A 17,155-nucleotide genomic window follows, 5' to 3' on the forward strand; every position below is an offset into this window, starting at 1 on the left:
CTCAACCATAAAAAAGAGTAAAATGTTGCCATTTACAACAACATGGATGGATATGGATGGTATTAAGTGGACTAAATCAGGCATAGATAGATAAATACTGTATGGTATCACCTATTTGTGAAATCTAAAATATAAAACAGACTAGTGACTATAAGAAAAAGGAGCAGACTCACAGATATAGAGAACTAGTGGTTACCAGTGTGGAGGGGGAGGGGGAAGGGGAAGAGATAGATAGGGGTAGGGGATTACGAGGGTCAAACTACTATGAATAAAATAAATAAGCCGCACGGATATATTGTACAGCACAGGGAATATAGCCAGTATTTTATAATAACTATAAATGGAATATAACCTTTAAAAATTGAAAATCACTATGCTGTATACCTGAAACTCATGTAATATTGTACATCAACTATATGTCAATTAAAAAATTCAGATTCCTGTGAATGTTGAATCAGGAAGTCTGGGGTGTATATGCAATGGGGTTGAGTTATGGAAAGGAACATACATTTTAACCAAGTCCTCCAGATGCTCTCTTTGCTCTTCTGAACCTCTCTGAGCACAGGGTCCCTTCTGTTCCCTGGAGTTCCTCCTGCTGAATCATTTCTCATCTGCCCTCGAGGTCTTCAGTCTGGTTATGTCCACCATTGTCTAGGCTCAGTATATGGGCCTTGGCTTGGATTGCATCCAAACAATGATTACATCAAATAATTATATTAAATACTTGCTTTTAGTGGCTAGAGTTGTGAAGAATATAGAATAAACATGGCTTTGATATATTTTAAGAGCCAAGCTATATAATTATAGAGCATAACATTTGAACTATAGTTATAGTCTCTCAATGAAAGTTTAAAAAATAGGTTATATTTGGCTTTAGATTCTGTTAAGGACTGGCTTAACCAGCCCCATTTAGGGGTGCTCCAAAGCCACCTCTATGGATTAGTTAAATATGTGATTACAGTACTGAGGATAGTTCAGCATTTAGTCAGCCTAAAAGACTCTATTAATAGTCAAAGAGAAATTAAGTTTAACTGATCAAATTGTGGAGTTTGTTTGTTTTTGAACATTTAGTAACATGAACATTGTATACAGTATATGTAAGAAATAGTCTCTGTATAGGAACTAACAGTAGGCAAAAATCTAGTAGTCACATACTATTTTGTGTACTCAGGACTGTATTATTTTTTCTTTTTCTCTTTTTAAAAAGCAGGTTTATTAACATATGATTTACATAACATAGAACTCACCCATGTGAAGTATATAATCCAGGGGTTTTTAGATATTCTGTCCCTAAGAACAATGTGAACCATATTTCCAGTGGGGGGGGGGGGGGTGGGAATCAAATAAAAAAGGTAATTGGGAGTTTGAGAGTCTTCCTAGTTGCTATTAAAAACACATCACATAAAAGTGTCAAGCTTTTGGCTCAGATTAATTCTTTGGTGTAGATTTCTTTCCTCCTTTGTTTTGCTTCCAAGGTAAGAGGGGCTGTGAATCTTTCAAAAGACCACATGAATTCCTAAATTGCTGTTGTCTTAAATTTATATTAAAAAAAAAAAGAAAAAAATAAATTTGAGATGATCATCCCAAAGTACATTATTTGGTGGTGAAATCTGAAAAAGACCCAATTTAATTTTTTTATAGGAAAAATGTTGAAGTTGTTGAAGGGAATTGGAGAAATAGTATACAAAACTCAGAAAGAAAATCTACCACCTTTCTTGAGTTGAACCACCCTAAAGAAGAACCTTGTTTGGCTCAGCTATTTTCTTTTCTCCTTGTCTTATCATTATTATTAACAAGTTCAGATGGAGATGTACCCAAATTTGTAAATGATTTGTATGCTGTTTTTCAAGTTACAAAGAAAGAAAACTGGCAGCTTTTAAATAGAACTTTTAAGGAAATAGAAATATTTTTTATTATAAGTCTGAGAAAGATAGAGATGAGGAATGCTCCTCTTTTCTTTTTTCTATGAAAACAATCACAGAGTGCTTGGAATATGACAAGATTTCAGTTGTCATTGTTCTTACCTTTTATATGTCTTTTCTGTCAAGTGACCCCACCAACGACTGCCACATTTAGAATCCTTTTAACCTCTAATCTTTAATATAGCTTGCTCCTGAGACGAAGGCTGTCATTCATTGGATTATGGATATTCCTTTTGTGCTCTCTGCCAATCTTCATGGAGGAGACCTTGTGGCCAATTATCCATATGATGAGACGAGGAGTGGTAGGTGTTCTTCCTGTTTCTATAATTCATTCAAGGTTTACAATTACTTTACAAGGGTTTATTGAATGATTTCTGTAATATTCTTTTAAGGAACTGGTTGTTCAGTGATTTTGCCTATAGAAATACATCTGTTGAACTGGAATATCCCCTGTTTCATGTGGCATTGGTATATATCTGGCAACAAAAGACTGTAATTTTTTTAAAAAAATTTTAAATGAAGAGAAACATAATTACTTAGGTAAGAGAAAGGGGAAAAACAAAAGTTGTGAACTTGGGTAACTCTTGGATTCCGATAAATGGAGGAATAATGGATCTATGTAGCTTTATGTACAAGACAGCTTAAAACTGAAGGCAAACTTTTAGAACTCCATCAGGGGCCCATGAATATCTCTGCATGTGTCTTATTATGCATTCACACTTCTACATTTGGAACTGTTTCTTGGTGGTGTCAGGGAGAAGAAGTGATGCTTTGATTTTCTTTAACTAGTTTTAGCTAATCTTCAGACACAGCAAACTTTAGCCAGATAGATATTCTCCACTTAATTTTTGTTGTTCCAAGAAATTACCCTCTTTGAATCAATTTTCAGGAGACTTTGAAGAGTTAGGTCTTTATAATACAGGATATTGTTGTTGTTCAGCCTCTAAGTCATGTCTGAGTCTTTGTGACCCTGTGGACTGCAGCATGCCAGGCTTCCCTGTCCTTCACTGTCTCCCGGAGTTTGCTCAAATTCATATCCATTGAGTTGGTGATACCATCCAACCATCTCATCCTCTGTCATCCCCTATTCCTCCTGCCCTCAGTCTTTCTTAGCATCAGAATCTATTCTAGTGAGTCAGCTCTTCACATCAGGTTGCCAAAGTATTGGAGCTTCAGCTTCAGCATCAGTGTTTCCAATGAATGTTTAGTGTTGATTTCCTTCAGGATTGACTGGGTTGACCTTCTTGCTGTCCAAGGAACGCTCAAGAGTCTTCTCCAGCACCACAATTTGAAAGCACCAACATAGGAAACTTTTGAAATTTAGACTTTATGGTTTGTCAATAGCTTGGAAATTTAAAGGACTGGCATATTTGATAATACAGAATAAGAATACTGTGTACCAAAATAGATATTATTTATTTCAGTAGTAGGAGGTTTTTAAAAACTGGAAATTCAGATACTGAAGAATATGTGTGACAGTGGTTCACAGTGCCTATTGGATTTGTACAGGTGCAATTTATAAATTAAAAATTTTAACAATGGAAATCTCCTTACTGTCTTCCCAAGTCCAATTTACTATGTGCTTATCTCTTTTCTTGTGAAGCTTTCAATTCATTAGAAGAATGTACATTCTCCCCAATTTCTACTTTGCAGTATCAGCAGTGGACCTTATAAAACCTGAAAGAAAACTAAGTGTAATTGTTGAGTACTTAAGCCTTCACTCCTTTCCCATAGTGATGTAGCTAAAAATGTATCAGCAGGAGATCAACACTAAATCAATCTCCAGAAAACATGCAGTACTAGTTGGTTTGTGTCAGTTTCTTTAGTGTTGTGGCTTTGTTTTCCAGGTAGTGCTCACGAATACAGCTCCTGCCCAGATGACGACATCTTCCAAAGCTTAGCTCGGGCATACTCATCCTTCAACCCCCCAATGTCGGACCCAGATCGGCCCCCATGTCGCAAGAATGATGATGACAGCAGCTTTGTAGAAGGAACGACCAATGGCGCTGCATGGTACAGCGTGCCTGGAGGTGAGTTTCCCTTTCACTCTTCATGTGAGTAGTGACTTTTAAAAAATAATTACCATTTATATTTAGCTTTTGAACTGTGGTGTGGGAGAAGACTCTTGAGAGTCTCTTGGATTGCAAGGAGATTCAACCAGTCAACCCTAAAGGAAATCAGTCTTGAATACTTATTAGAAGGATTGATGCTGAAGCTGAAACTCCAGTACTTTGGCCACGTGATGAGAAGAACCGACTCATTGGAAAAGACCCTGATGCTGGGAAAGATTGAAGCCAGGAGGAGAAAGGGACAAGAGAGGATGAGATGGTTGGATGGCATTACCGACTCAATGGACATGAGTTTGAGATGTAGAAGAGATGTAGGAAAGGAACTGAAGATATCCACTGGGAAAATACAAATTGAACATTGTTAATTACCCTAGTTTTCAAATTCTGGCCTTAGGGAACAAGATACCATCATGATTATATGTTAGTCATGCTTTGACATATGTAAATGTGTATTTTAGAGGGCTGGCTTTGGCCTCTAGCATATCTTGGTTCACATACCTTTTGTTTTTATTTAATAAGTTCCACTTCATATGGGATGTTTATTTTGTATTCATTACTGCAGTAAGTTCTATTATCAGTTCAGGAAGCTCTACACATTTTATTGAGTCTGGACATGGAAAAACCCACCTCAGCACAGCTGCAGGAAGCAGTTCTAGACATCAAGGCAGCTCTTATGGCTCTCTGTTTGAGTATGAACTTTGAAGAGCTCTCATTTTTCTGGCTACCTGGATCACTCACAGTTGTGTAGTATCACCTCTAACAAGGATAAAGAGTGAAATGTAAAGATACCATTTTTTTCCTCTGCCTAAGACCAATTTTCTGTGGCCCACCTAAAAGAATAGTGAAAAGAGAATTAGGACAGTAGCAGTACTGGCTAATTATAGGACTTGTTTGGTTTAATGTGCTTTTTTTTTTCTTTTTTTTGTTGAATTATGCCTTGATAAATATATTCTTTCAGATATTTTTCTTTATTATATATGTTTATCTTGTTTTATTTAAAATTGAGATAGTTGATGTACAATATTATATAAGTTACAGGTGTACAACATAGTGATTCAGAATTTTTAAAGGTTGTACTCAATTTCTTTGTGCTCAGTTGCTCAGTCATATCTGACTATGTGTGACACCATGGACTGTAGCCTGCTAGGCTCCTCTATCCATATGATTTTTTCAGTCAGGGATATTGGAGTGGGTCGCCATATAAAATATTGGCTGTCTTACCTATGCTATAAAATATATCCTTGTAGCTTATTTGTTTTATATGTAATAATTTGTACCTCTGCTGCACTCAATATGCCAGCAAATTTGGAAAACTCAGCACTGGCCACAGGACTGGAAAAGGTCAGTTTTTATTCCAATCCCAAAGAAAGGCAATGCCAAAGAATCCTCAAACTACCACACAATTGCACTCATCTCACATGCTAGAAAAATAATGCTCAAAGTTCTCCAAGCCAGGCTTCAGCAATACATGAACCGTGAACTTCCAGATGTTCAAGCTGGTTTTAGAAAAGGCAGAGGAACCAGAGATCAAATTGCCAACATCCACTGGATCATGGGAAAAGCAAGAGAGTTCCAGAAAAACATCTATTTCTGCTTTATCGACTATGCCAAAGCTTTTGACTGTGTGGATCACAATAAACTGTGGAAAATTCTTCAAGAGATGGGAATGCCAGACCGCTTGACCTGCCTCTTGAGAAACCTATATGCAGGTCAGGAAGCAACAGTTAGAACTGGACATGGAACAACAGACTGGTTCCAAATAGGAAAAGGAGTACGTCAAGGCTGTATATTGTCACCCTGCTTATTTAACTTCTATGCAGAGTACATCATGAGAAACACTGGGCTGGTAGAAGCACAAGCTGGAATCAAGATTGCCGGGAGAAATATTAATAACCTCAGATATGCAGATAACACCACCCTTATGGCAGAAAGTGAAGAGAAACTAAAAAGCCTCTTGATGAAAGTGAAAGAGGAAAGTGAAAAAGTTGGCTTAAAGCTCAACATTCAGAAAACGAAGATCATAGCATCTGGTTCCATCACTTCATGGGAAATAGATGGGGAAACAGTGTCAGGCTTTATTTTTTTGGGGCTCCAAAATCACTGCAGATGGTGATTGGAGCCATGAAATTAAAAGATGCTTACTCCTTGGAAGAAAAGTTATGACCAACCTAGATAGCATATTGAAAAGCAGAGACATTCCTTTGCCAACAAAAGTCCGTCTAGTCAAGGCTATGGTTTTTCCAGTGGTCATGTATGGATGTGAGAGTTGGACTATGAAGAAAGCTGAGCGCCGAAGAACTGATGCTTTTGAACTTTGGTGGTGGAGAAGACTCTTGAGAATCCCTTGGACTGCAAGGAGATCCAACCAGTCCATTCTAAAGGAGATCAGTCTTGGGTGTTCTTTGGAAGGAATGATGCTAATGCTGAAACTCCAGTACTTTGGCCACCTCTTGTGAAGAGTTGACTCATTGGAAAAGACTCTGATGCTGGGAAAGATTGGGGGCAGGAGGAAAAGGGAACAACAAAGGATGAGATGGCTGGATGGCATCACCGACTTGATGGACGTGAGTTTGAGTGAACTCTGGGAGTTGGTGATGGACAGGCAGGCCTGGCATGCTGTGATTAATGGGGTCCCAAAGAGTCAGACATGACTGAGTGACTGAACTGAACTGAATCTCCTTCCCCAATCTTTCCCCTCCCCTCCTTGCTGTCTCCATTGGTAACCACTAGTTAGTTCTCTATATCTGTGAATCTGTTTTTTTTTTTTTTTTCTTGTTATTATATTCACTGCTTTATTTTTTAGATCCCATGTATAAGGGACATACAGTATTTTTCTTTCTCTGTATGACTTATTTCACTAGGCATAATACCCTCCAAGTCCATCCATGTTGTTGCAAATGACAAATTTTCAGTCTTTTTTATGGCTGAGTAGTGTTCCATTGTGTATATATACCACATCTTCATCCACTCATCTGTTGATGGACACTTAGGTTGCTTTCATATCCTGTCAAGTATAAATAATGCTGCTTGAATGTTGGGGTGTATGTATATTTTTGAATTAGTATTTTTGTCTCTTTTTGGATGTATGTCAGGCTATATGGTATTTCTATTCTTAGTTTGTTCAGAAAGCTTCATACTGTTTTCTGTAGTATCTGTACCAATTTGCATTTCCTACAACAATGTTGGAGGCTTCTTCTCTGCATTCTTGTCCACTGATGTTATTTGTGTTCTTTTTGAAGATAGCCATTCTGACAAGTGTGAGATGATATCTCTTGTGGTTTTCATTTGCATTTCTCTGATGACTAATGATGTTGAACATCTTTTCATGTGCCTGTAGGCCATCTGTGTGTTTTCTTTGGAAAAATGTCTATTCAGATCTTTTGCCCATTATTTAATCAAGTTTTTTTTTTTTTTTTTGAAATTTATCTTGAGTTGTATGAATTCCTTACATATTTTCAATATTAGCTCCTTATCCAATATATGATTTGGAAATACTTTCTCTCATTCCTTAAATTGCCTTTTCATTTTGTTGACTGTATCTTTTGCTGTGCAGAAGCTTTCAGTTTGATGCAGTCCCACTTATCAATTTTTGCTTTTGTTACATGTATTAAGTTGGTGCAAACAAAATTGTTTCAGACTGTGAATTTTAAATTATTATAATTAGGCTCAAATACATGTTTATTAGTCAAAATAGGAACCATTACAATCAACACATTTTTGCCAACAAGAAATAAGTTTGTTTATTCTTAAAACATAAAAATCCATGCTTTGGGATTCAGCAAACTCTAGGAAAGCCTTTTCTGCCTCTTGCTGGTTGTGGAAGCATTTTCTTTGTAAAACGTTATTGAGATTGATAGCTTATGGTGTTTGGTGCCAAGTTTGTGGTCTCCGAAGGAGAAGATTTAACTCTGGAACCAACACAGTCTCAGTCACTCAGAGCTTTGTGCAGCAACATTTTATATAACTGATAGGACAGAGAAAGCTTCTGACATAGAAGCTTCTGACATCAGAAAGTGGTAGAAAGAGTACCCAACTCACTAGTTGAAGCAGAGCATTATATACTTTTCAACTGGATGCTGAGAATAGATAAAAAGAATACCTCAAGGTTGTAAAAGTTCTACCAGACCCTCTCCCAAGGCATGCATCCTGAGATAACTTCAGTACAAGCTTAGCCAGAAGGAATAAGTTCCTGGCAATATATTTATGAATGAGATATATTGTTACTGAGAAACAGTTTCCCAGACAAGATTTGTTACAATTATAATCATTAACATAGAGCCCAAGAAAAGCATAATGGGGTCTAAGAAAAGCATTTTCCTTGAGTAAAATGTATGGCTGCTGTATATTCATTAGCTCCAGATCTAAAGAAAAGCCAGTTCTTTTGGGCAAGATACATTGTTGCACAAGGCTTAAGGAAAGCATGAGTGAGAATATTCACCTTCTCCTTAAAGGGCCCTGGACTGCCTATCAACCTGCTTACCTCTCTCAAGATGCTTGAAGAAGTGGTAGATGGTTGGCAAGAAGTCAGATGAATATGGTGGATGAGGCCAAACTTCATAGCCCAATTCATTCAACTTTTGAAGCATTTGTTGTGTGATGTGTGGTTGGGTGTTGTCATATAGAAGTATTGGGCCCTTTCCATTGACCAATGCGAGATGCAGGCATTGCAGTTTTCAGTGCATCTCATTAATTTGTTGAGCATACTTCTCCGATATAATGGTTTTGCCAAGATTCAGAAAGCTGTGGTGGATCAAATGGCAAAAGACCACTAAACAGTGACCATGATCTTTTTTTGATGCAAGTTTGACTTTAGGAAGTGCTTTGGAGCTTCTTCTTGGTCCAACCACTGAGCTGGCTATTGCCAGTTATTGTTGTGTAAAATCCACTTTTTGTTGCACATCACAATCTGATTGAGAAATGATTCATTGTTGTTACGTAGAATAAGAGATGACACTTATAAAATGATTTTTTAAAATTTTCAATCAGCTCACTTATTGAACTTTTTCACCTTTTCAATTTGCTTCAAATGCCTCATGACTGTAGAATGATTGATGTTGAGTCTTCATCAACTTCTCATGTAGTTGTAAGAGGGTCAGTGTTGATGATCTTATCAGTTGGTCATTGTCAACTTCCAAAGGCCAGCCACTGTGCTCCTCATCTTCAAGGGTCTTGTCTCCATTGTCAAACCTCTTGAACTACTGCTGCATTGTACGTTCATTGTGAAGAAAGCTGAGCGCTGAAGAATTGATGCTTTTGAACTGTGGTGTTGGAGAAGACTCTTGAGAGTCCCTTGGACTGCAAGGAGATCCAACCATTCCTTTCTGAAGGAGATCAGCCCTGGGATTTCTTTGGAAGGAATGATGCTAAAGCTGAAACTCCAGTACTTTGGCCACCTCATGAGAAGGGTTGACTCATTGGAAAAGACTCTGATGCTATGAGGGATTGGGGGCAGGAGGAAAAGGGGACGACAAAGGATGAGATGGCTGGATGGCAACACCGACTCAATGGACATGAGTTTGAGTGAACTCCGGGAGATGGTGATGGACAGGGAGGCCTGGCGTGCTGCGATTCATGGGGTCACAAAGAGTCGGTCACGACTGAGCGACTGAACTGAACTAGCAGTTCCTGTGCTAAATGCATTGTTATTGCAAGTTGTCTCCACTGCTTTATGACCCATTTTGAACTCAAATCAGAAGATCACTCAAATTTGCTTTTTGTCTAACATCATTTCTATAGTCTAAAATAAATATAAAATAAACAGCAAGTAATGGCATTAGCAAAAAACATAAAGCTAGACATTGCGCAGTAAAATGATGTATAACATAACCATATTTATTTAAGAATGCATTCCAGTATCAAATGACAAAATTCAACAATGCAAAACCACAAACACTTTTGCACTAATCTAATACTTTTGGTGTCATACCCCACAAATTTAGTTAAGACCAATGTTGGGAGTTTTTTCTCTGTTTCCTTCTAGGAACTTTATAGTTCAAAGTCTTGAATTTAATCCTTTAACCCATTTTAAATTAATTTTTGTGTTAGTGTAAGATAAAAGTCCCATTTGTTGCTTTTACAGGTATGTATCAAGTTTTCTGAAAACGTTTTATTAAAGAGACTATCTTATTTCCATTGAGCATTCTTGGTTCTGTTATCAAATATTCAGTTCATTTCAGTTCAGTCGCTCAGTTGTGTCCGACTCTTTGCAACCCCATAAATTGCAGCACACCAGGCCTCCCTGTCCATCACCAACTCCCGGAGTTCACTGAGACTCACGTCCATCGAGTCAGTGATGCCATCCAGCCATCTCATCCTCTGTCTTCCCCTTCTCCTCCTGCCCCCAATCCCTCCCAACATCAGTCTTTTCCAATGAGTCAACTCTTCGCGTGAGATGGCCAAAGTACTGGAGTTTCAGCTTTAGCATCATTCCTTCCAAAGAACACCCAGGACTGATCTCCTTAGTTGGCTGTATATATCAGGGTTTATTTCTGGGCTCATTCTTGATTTTGTTCAGTGATATGTGTCTGTTTTTATGCTGATACCAAACTTTTGATTATTTTAGTTTGGTAGTATGACTTGCAATGCAGGTAGCCTGGGTTCAATCACTGGGTTGAGAAGATCCCCTGGAGTAGGAAATGGCTACCCATTCCAGTATTCTTGCCTGGAGAATTCCATGGACAGAGGAATCTGGTTGGCTACAGTCCATGGGGTTGCACAGTTGGACATGACTGAGTGACTAACACTTTCACTTTTCACTTGAAATAAAGTTCTTATTTTTTCTTTGTTCTTTTTTTTCAAGATTGTTTTGGCTACTCAGTGTCTTTTGTGATTCTATATGCATTTTAGGATATTTTTCTGCTAGCTTTGTCAAAAACGTCATTGAGATTTTGATAGGGATTGTATTCAATCTATAGACAGTTTTGAGTGCTATGGATATTTTAACAGTATTAAATTTATGAACATCGGATATCTTTCCATTACAATTGTACCTTCTTTCATTTCTTTTTTTTTTTTTTTTTATCACTGTCTTATAGTTTTCTTTGTTCAGCTCTTCCATCTCCTTGGTTAAATTTGTTCCTAAGTATTTTATTGTTTTTGTTGCTGTTGTGAGATTGATTTCTTTATATGTTTGTTGGATAGTTTTTGTTAGCAGATAGAAATGTAACTGATCTTTGTATGTTGATTTGGTATCCTGAAACTTTAATGAATTATTTTATTAGTCCAAATAGTTTTGTGTGTGTGTGTATGTGCTTGGTAGTCTCTAGTGTTTTCTTTATATAAAGTCATATCATTACAGACAGAGATAATTTTACTTCTTCCTTTCTAACATGTGTGTCTTTTATTTATTATTCTTGCTTCATTTCTCTGGCTAGGACTTCTAAAACTATATTGAATAGGAATGGTGAGAGTAGACTTCCTTGTCTTGTTCTTGATCTTAAAGGAGAAGCTTTAAATCTTTCGACATTGAGTATGTTAGTTGTGGAATTGTCATATATGGACTTTATTATGTTAAAGTATGTTCCTTTTCTACCCAACCTGTTGAGAGTTTTTATCATTAAAACATGCTGATTTTTTTCAGGTGATTTTTCTTCATATTTTGAGATGATCACTTAATTTTTATCTTTCATTCTATTAATGCAGTATATTATATTTGTTGATTTGTCTTTGTTGAACCATCCTTGCATCCTAGGGATAAATTTCACTCAATCATGGTGTATGATGTTTTTTATGTGCTGTTGAATTCAGTTTGCTAATTTTTTGTTGAGAATTTTTGCATCTTTATTCATCATGATAATTAGCCTGTAATTTCTTTTTCTGTAGTATCCTTATCTGGCTTTGAAATCAGCATTATGCTGGACTTGTAAAAAAAAGTTTGAGAGTGTTCCCTTCTCTTCAGTTTTTTTTGGAAGATTTTGATGAGGATTGATGTCAATTCTTCTTTAAATGTTTGGTAGAATTCATCAGTGAAACCTGATTCTGGGCTTTCCTTTTTGCAAAGTTTTTGATTACTGATTCAATTTCCCTATTAGTAATTGATTTGTTTTGATTTTCTGTTTCTTCCTGGTTCAGTCTTGGTAAGTTGTATGTTTCTGGGAATGTATCCATTTCTTCTAGGTTGTCCAGGTGTTGGCTTATAATTGTTCACAGTCTTTTATGATCCTTTGCATTTCTATGGTATTAGTTGAAATGTCTCCCCTTTCTTTTATTCTTGGTAAGTCTAACTACAGCTTTGTCTATTTTATCTTTTTCAAAAACCAGTCATGTGTACCCATGGCTGATTCATGTTAATGTGTGGCAAAAAAAATCACAATATTGTAAAGCAATTATTCTCCAATTAAAATAAATAAATAAATAAATAAAACATAAGAGAAAATTAAAAAAACAGCCCTTAGATTTATCTTTTCTTTTATTTATATTTTTTATTTTTATTTATCTTTATTTTATTTATCTTTATTTATTTATCTTTTCTTATCTTTTCCCTGCCTCTATTTCATTTATTTCTGCTTTGATCCTTGTTATTCCCATCCTTCTGCAATTTTGTGCTTGATTTGTTCATTTTCTAGTTTTCTTAAAGTGTAAGATTAAATAATTTATTTTACATATTTCTTTTTTCTTTTAAATGTAAGCATTTATCATAATAATTTTCTTTCTTAGGATTGCTTTTGCTACATCTCATAAGTTTTGGTAGGTTGTTACTATTTTCATTTGTTCAAGATATTTTGGTTTCTCTTTGACTTGTTCAAGTGTGTGTTGTTTACTTTTCTACATGTTTGTGAATTTTCTAGTTTTTCTCTTGTTATGATTTCTAGTTCTGTACCATTGTGGTTGGAAAAAATAGTTGGCATGATTTCAGCCTAACCTAGTCTGCTGAGATTTTTTTTGTAACCTATGATATGATCTATCCTAGAGAATGTTCCATGTTGGATGGCTTGTTCTGTATGGCTATTAGGTTCATATAATATAAAGTATAGTTCAAGGCCAGTGTTCCCTTGCTGAGACTGTATGGATGGTCTAGTTATCCATTATTGGAAGTAGGATACTGAAGTCCCCTACTGTTATAGTACTGTGGTCATTCCTCTTTTCAGACCTATTAGTATTTGCTTAATATATTTAAATACTCCAATGTTGAGTGTTTGTGTATTTTTGATAGTTGTATCATCCTTTGATGAATTGACCCCTTTATCAAAATATAATGATATTTGTCTCTTATTACAGTTTTTGGCTTAAACTGTATTTTGTCTGAGAAAAGTACTGCTACCTCTTCTCTCTTTTGGTTTTCATAAGCACTGAATATCTTTTGTCATCCCTTCACTTTGAGCTTATGTGTGTTCTTAAACCTGAAGTGAGTTTCTTGTAGGCACCACATAGTTGGGTCTTGTTTTTTTTTTAATCTATTCAGCTACTCTATGCCTTTTGATTAAAGAATTTAATCTGTTTACATTTAAAATAATTATTGATAGGTAAGGCCTTGCTGTATTGTTGTTTTCTGTTTTGAAGTTACCTTGTTCCTTTCTTCTTCTCTTGCTGTCTTTCTTTATGAATTGATGATTTTCTACAATGGTATGCTTTGATTCTTTTATCTTTACTGTTTTTGAATAGGTTTTTGCTTTATGGTTACTATGTGGCTTACATAAAACATCATATAGTGTAATAGTCCATTTTAGGCTGTCAACAACTTAACTTTGATTGCAAGCAAAACTTTACCCCACATTTTATGTTTTGATGTCACAATTTACATCTTTCCATTTTGTGTATCTATGAACAGATTATTGTAGCTATACTTATTTTTAATATTTAAAAAACTTTATAGTAAAGTGAATAATACACTTTCATATTACAGTACTAGAATATTCTGAATCTAACTATATACGTACCTTTACCAATATGTTGTATGTTTTTATATGTTTTCATATTACTAATTAGGTTTCTTTGGCACTAAGCTACCCCACCTTAGGGAAGGAGGTGATACAGGTAAAGTGAAACTGTTCCTCTTCCTCACTTCAACGTGTCCAGTCTTGAATTTTTTTCTCCAATAGTGTGCTTTAACTTTTCCATTAGATTCCTGAACTTCCACAAACACATTCTATTCATGGGTAATTGTTAAGATTTGTATTTTTGGGGGGAGGGAAGACAGTAGAAAATTCCTGCTTCACCTTTTTGATGATGTCACTCTCCTGTTGTCTTTGAAGTTGATTCCAGCACTGTGGAATGTGGCTGATACTTGCTTTAGGACTATCAACAGCAATGCATTACACTAAATGACTGCTTGTGCTTGTGAAGTGGTAACTATCCCCCAAGTATGTTGTTCCTTCTCATATAGTAGGTGATTTCACTTGCAATTTCCCACAGTCTCCTCAAGATGCATGGATTGGTACAGTATTTACCTAGCTGTCAGCAGAACAGTCGGTGTGGGTTCTAGTCACCACATGCATAATTTAACTTTTCATTTGGTGTTTTGGCAGGAATGCAAGATTTCAATTACCTCAGCAGCAACTGCTTTGAGATTACTGTGGAGCTTAGCTGTGAAAAGTTTCCACCTGAAGAGACTTTGAAGAACTACTGGGAGGATAACAAAAACTCCCTCATTAGCTACATTCAGCAGGTAAACCCAGTCTCCAGCATAAAATAGGAGGTCTAAGTGCACAATAGTAACTTGGTGAACAATAGTCTCCTAAGAGGATCCCAGACTATATGAATCCACCTGACCCAAAGTGAGAATGCTACATTTGGAAAAATGCATCAGTCATGATTCAAATAGTCTTTCATTTGTAATTGGTTTTTTAGTTCATGAATATTTGCTGAGAACTGATTAAACTGGAGTTATGGAAAGGTAGGGTGACACCCTCTTTTCTTTCATATTGCATTAATTAAGGGCAATCCTAGGATACTCCTCTACCCTGATCACCTTGGATTTGTCAGACATTCCAGGTAGGACCAAATCTAGAATGAAGTAAATGAAGCACCCAGGATGAAAAATTTAATGAGCCATTCACTCCCAGGGTTATGCAGGTGTAGGATCAGCACCTAGGAGTGAAAGTCTCCTTATGCCTCACTTGTCACAGCCCAGACTCAACTGGAGATGAGGTAATGGCAATGATGGGTAAGTTACATTTACTGGGCATTAACTCTTTCCCTGGCATTATCCTAAATGCCTTACATGTAGTAATTGATTAATTTACTTGTCACAACTCCATAAGGAACGTTATATCATCAGCAACATCGTCTTATTTTATTCCACCACCATTATCATCCATGAATTAAAAATAAGAAATCAGAAGCACAGAGAAGTTAAACAACTTGCCTGAAGTTATTCTGCCAGAATCCAGGCTGTCTAGTTCCAGAATCACCATGCTGTATTGCCTCTCATGACATAAATTTAGATCTTTAGCAGAGAGTCACTGTACAGAAATTTGTAGAATCTCACCACGTGTCAGAATGAAATACCTACCTGTTCAGACTTGATCCAGGCCAGTTCCCTGTAGCCCCACCCCTATGTACTAGGTAGAGACTGACACCAGGGGCAGTACTGTTGGGAAAGACCTAAGGACTCTGTTCTTTGCTTGCAGTGCCTTGACAGTTTCACTTTCCATTCTGTATGTGGCCATTTACATCCAAAGTCAGGAAGAGTAATGTTAGTTTCATATACTGGCAGGTAGTATAGACTGATTTTTAAACTAATTTGATATAAACAAATGCTATTATATAGATAAGTAGCTATTTGCACATACATGTACATATAAACGGGCTTCCCAGGTGGTATTAGTGGTAAAGAACCTGCTTGCCAATGCAGGAGACATAAGAGACGCAAGTTTGATCCCTGGGTCAGGAAGATCCTCTGGAGAAGGCAATGGCAACCCACTCCAGTGTTCTTGCTTGGGAAATTCCAAGGACAGAGGAACCTGGTGGGCTACAGTCCATAGGGTTGCAAAGAATAGGACACCACTGAAGTGACTTAGCTCATACCCACAGGTACATAGAAATATATACACGTGAACCCAATACATTAAAAATGTGAAATCAGCTTAAGAATTCTTTTACACTTGTCAAGTATCCATGCTGCTGCTGCTAAGTCACTTCAGTGGTGTCTGACTCTGTGTGACCCCATGGATGGCAGCCCACCAAGCTCCCCCGTCCCTGGGATTCTCCAGGCAAGAATGCTGGAGTGGGTTGCCATTTCCTTCTCCAATGGATGAAAGTGAAAAGCGAGAGTGAAGTTGCTCAGTCGTGTCTGACTCTTGGCGACCCCATGGACTGCATGGGGACATAGAGACAGCCTACCAGGCTTCTCTGTCCATGGGATTTTCCAGGAAGAGTACTGGAGTGGGTTGCCATTGCCTTCTCCACAAGTATCCATATACCTTACCAAAAGGTATTATCATGGAAGAAATACAGTGATGACAGTTATAAAAAAACATCCATTATACAGGATTTTTATGTCAGTGGAATTAACATAAAAGTGCATGTTAACACAAAAAGATATTTTCAACAACAAAGCTAAAGATAATTAGCTATGTTGATTCTGAAAAAACTTGAGTGGGCACCCTTCTAGAATGTTGTTTGAGGAGAGCTATATTTGGATGGATATTTTAAGAGCAAAATTTAAAAGTAAAGTTGTAGGCTGAGTAAGTAAGATGGGGCTATTTGGTGTGTTCTTTGCTTAGATAGCAAAGAATGCTTCCTTAATTCAATGCTTTTCATTTTATTTATTAATTTTTACAGCAAAAATTTATTAAGCTACTTTTGTGTCCTGCTGCTGCTGCTGCTAAGTCGCTTCAGTCATGTCGGACTTTGTGCGACCCCATAGATGGCAGCCCACCAGGCTCCGCCGTCCCTGGGATTCTCCAGGCAAGAACATTGGAGTGGGTTGCCATTTCCTTCTCCAATGCATGAAAGTGAAAAGTGAAAGTGAAGTCGCTCAGTCGTGTCCGACTCTTAGCGGCCCCATGGACTGCAGCCTACCAGGCTCCTCCGTCCATGGAATTTTCCAGGCAAGAGTACTGGAGTGGGGTGTCCTAGGCACCCTATAAGGCTCTGGGGAGAGTGTGTTTCATCTTAAGTTCAGATATCAATACCTAACTACAAGAGAGGATGATAAATGCTAAAATAAAGAGCAATAGCAGTACACAGAAGGGTCCTTAACCCAGTGCTGCCAGTTCAGAAAAG

The 17,155-nt window shown here is 37.0% G+C and overlaps 1 protein-coding gene across 2 annotated transcripts in view; it reads left to right on the top strand.

The window, feature by feature from the left end:
• Positions 1 to 17,155, top strand: part of CPE (carboxypeptidase E) — a 153,957-nt gene that overhangs the window by 112,717 nt on the left and 24,085 nt on the right. For both annotated transcript variants that reach the window (XM_061383892.1, XM_061383893.1), the window contains exons 4-6: positions 2,107 to 2,224; positions 3,770 to 3,952; positions 14,455 to 14,594. In XM_061383892.1, the coding sequence (XP_061239876.1) occupies positions 2,107 to 2,224; positions 3,770 to 3,952; positions 14,455 to 14,594 (441 nt within the window). The remainder of the gene's footprint in view (positions 1 to 2,106; positions 2,225 to 3,769; positions 3,953 to 14,454; positions 14,595 to 17,155) is intronic.

The sequence above is a fragment of the Bos javanicus genome, chromosome 17, assembly GCF_032452875.1.
Source record: "Bos javanicus breed banteng chromosome 17, ARS-OSU_banteng_1.0, whole genome shotgun sequence".
Taxonomy (NCBI): Eukaryota; Metazoa; Chordata; class Mammalia; order Artiodactyla; family Bovidae; genus Bos; species Bos javanicus.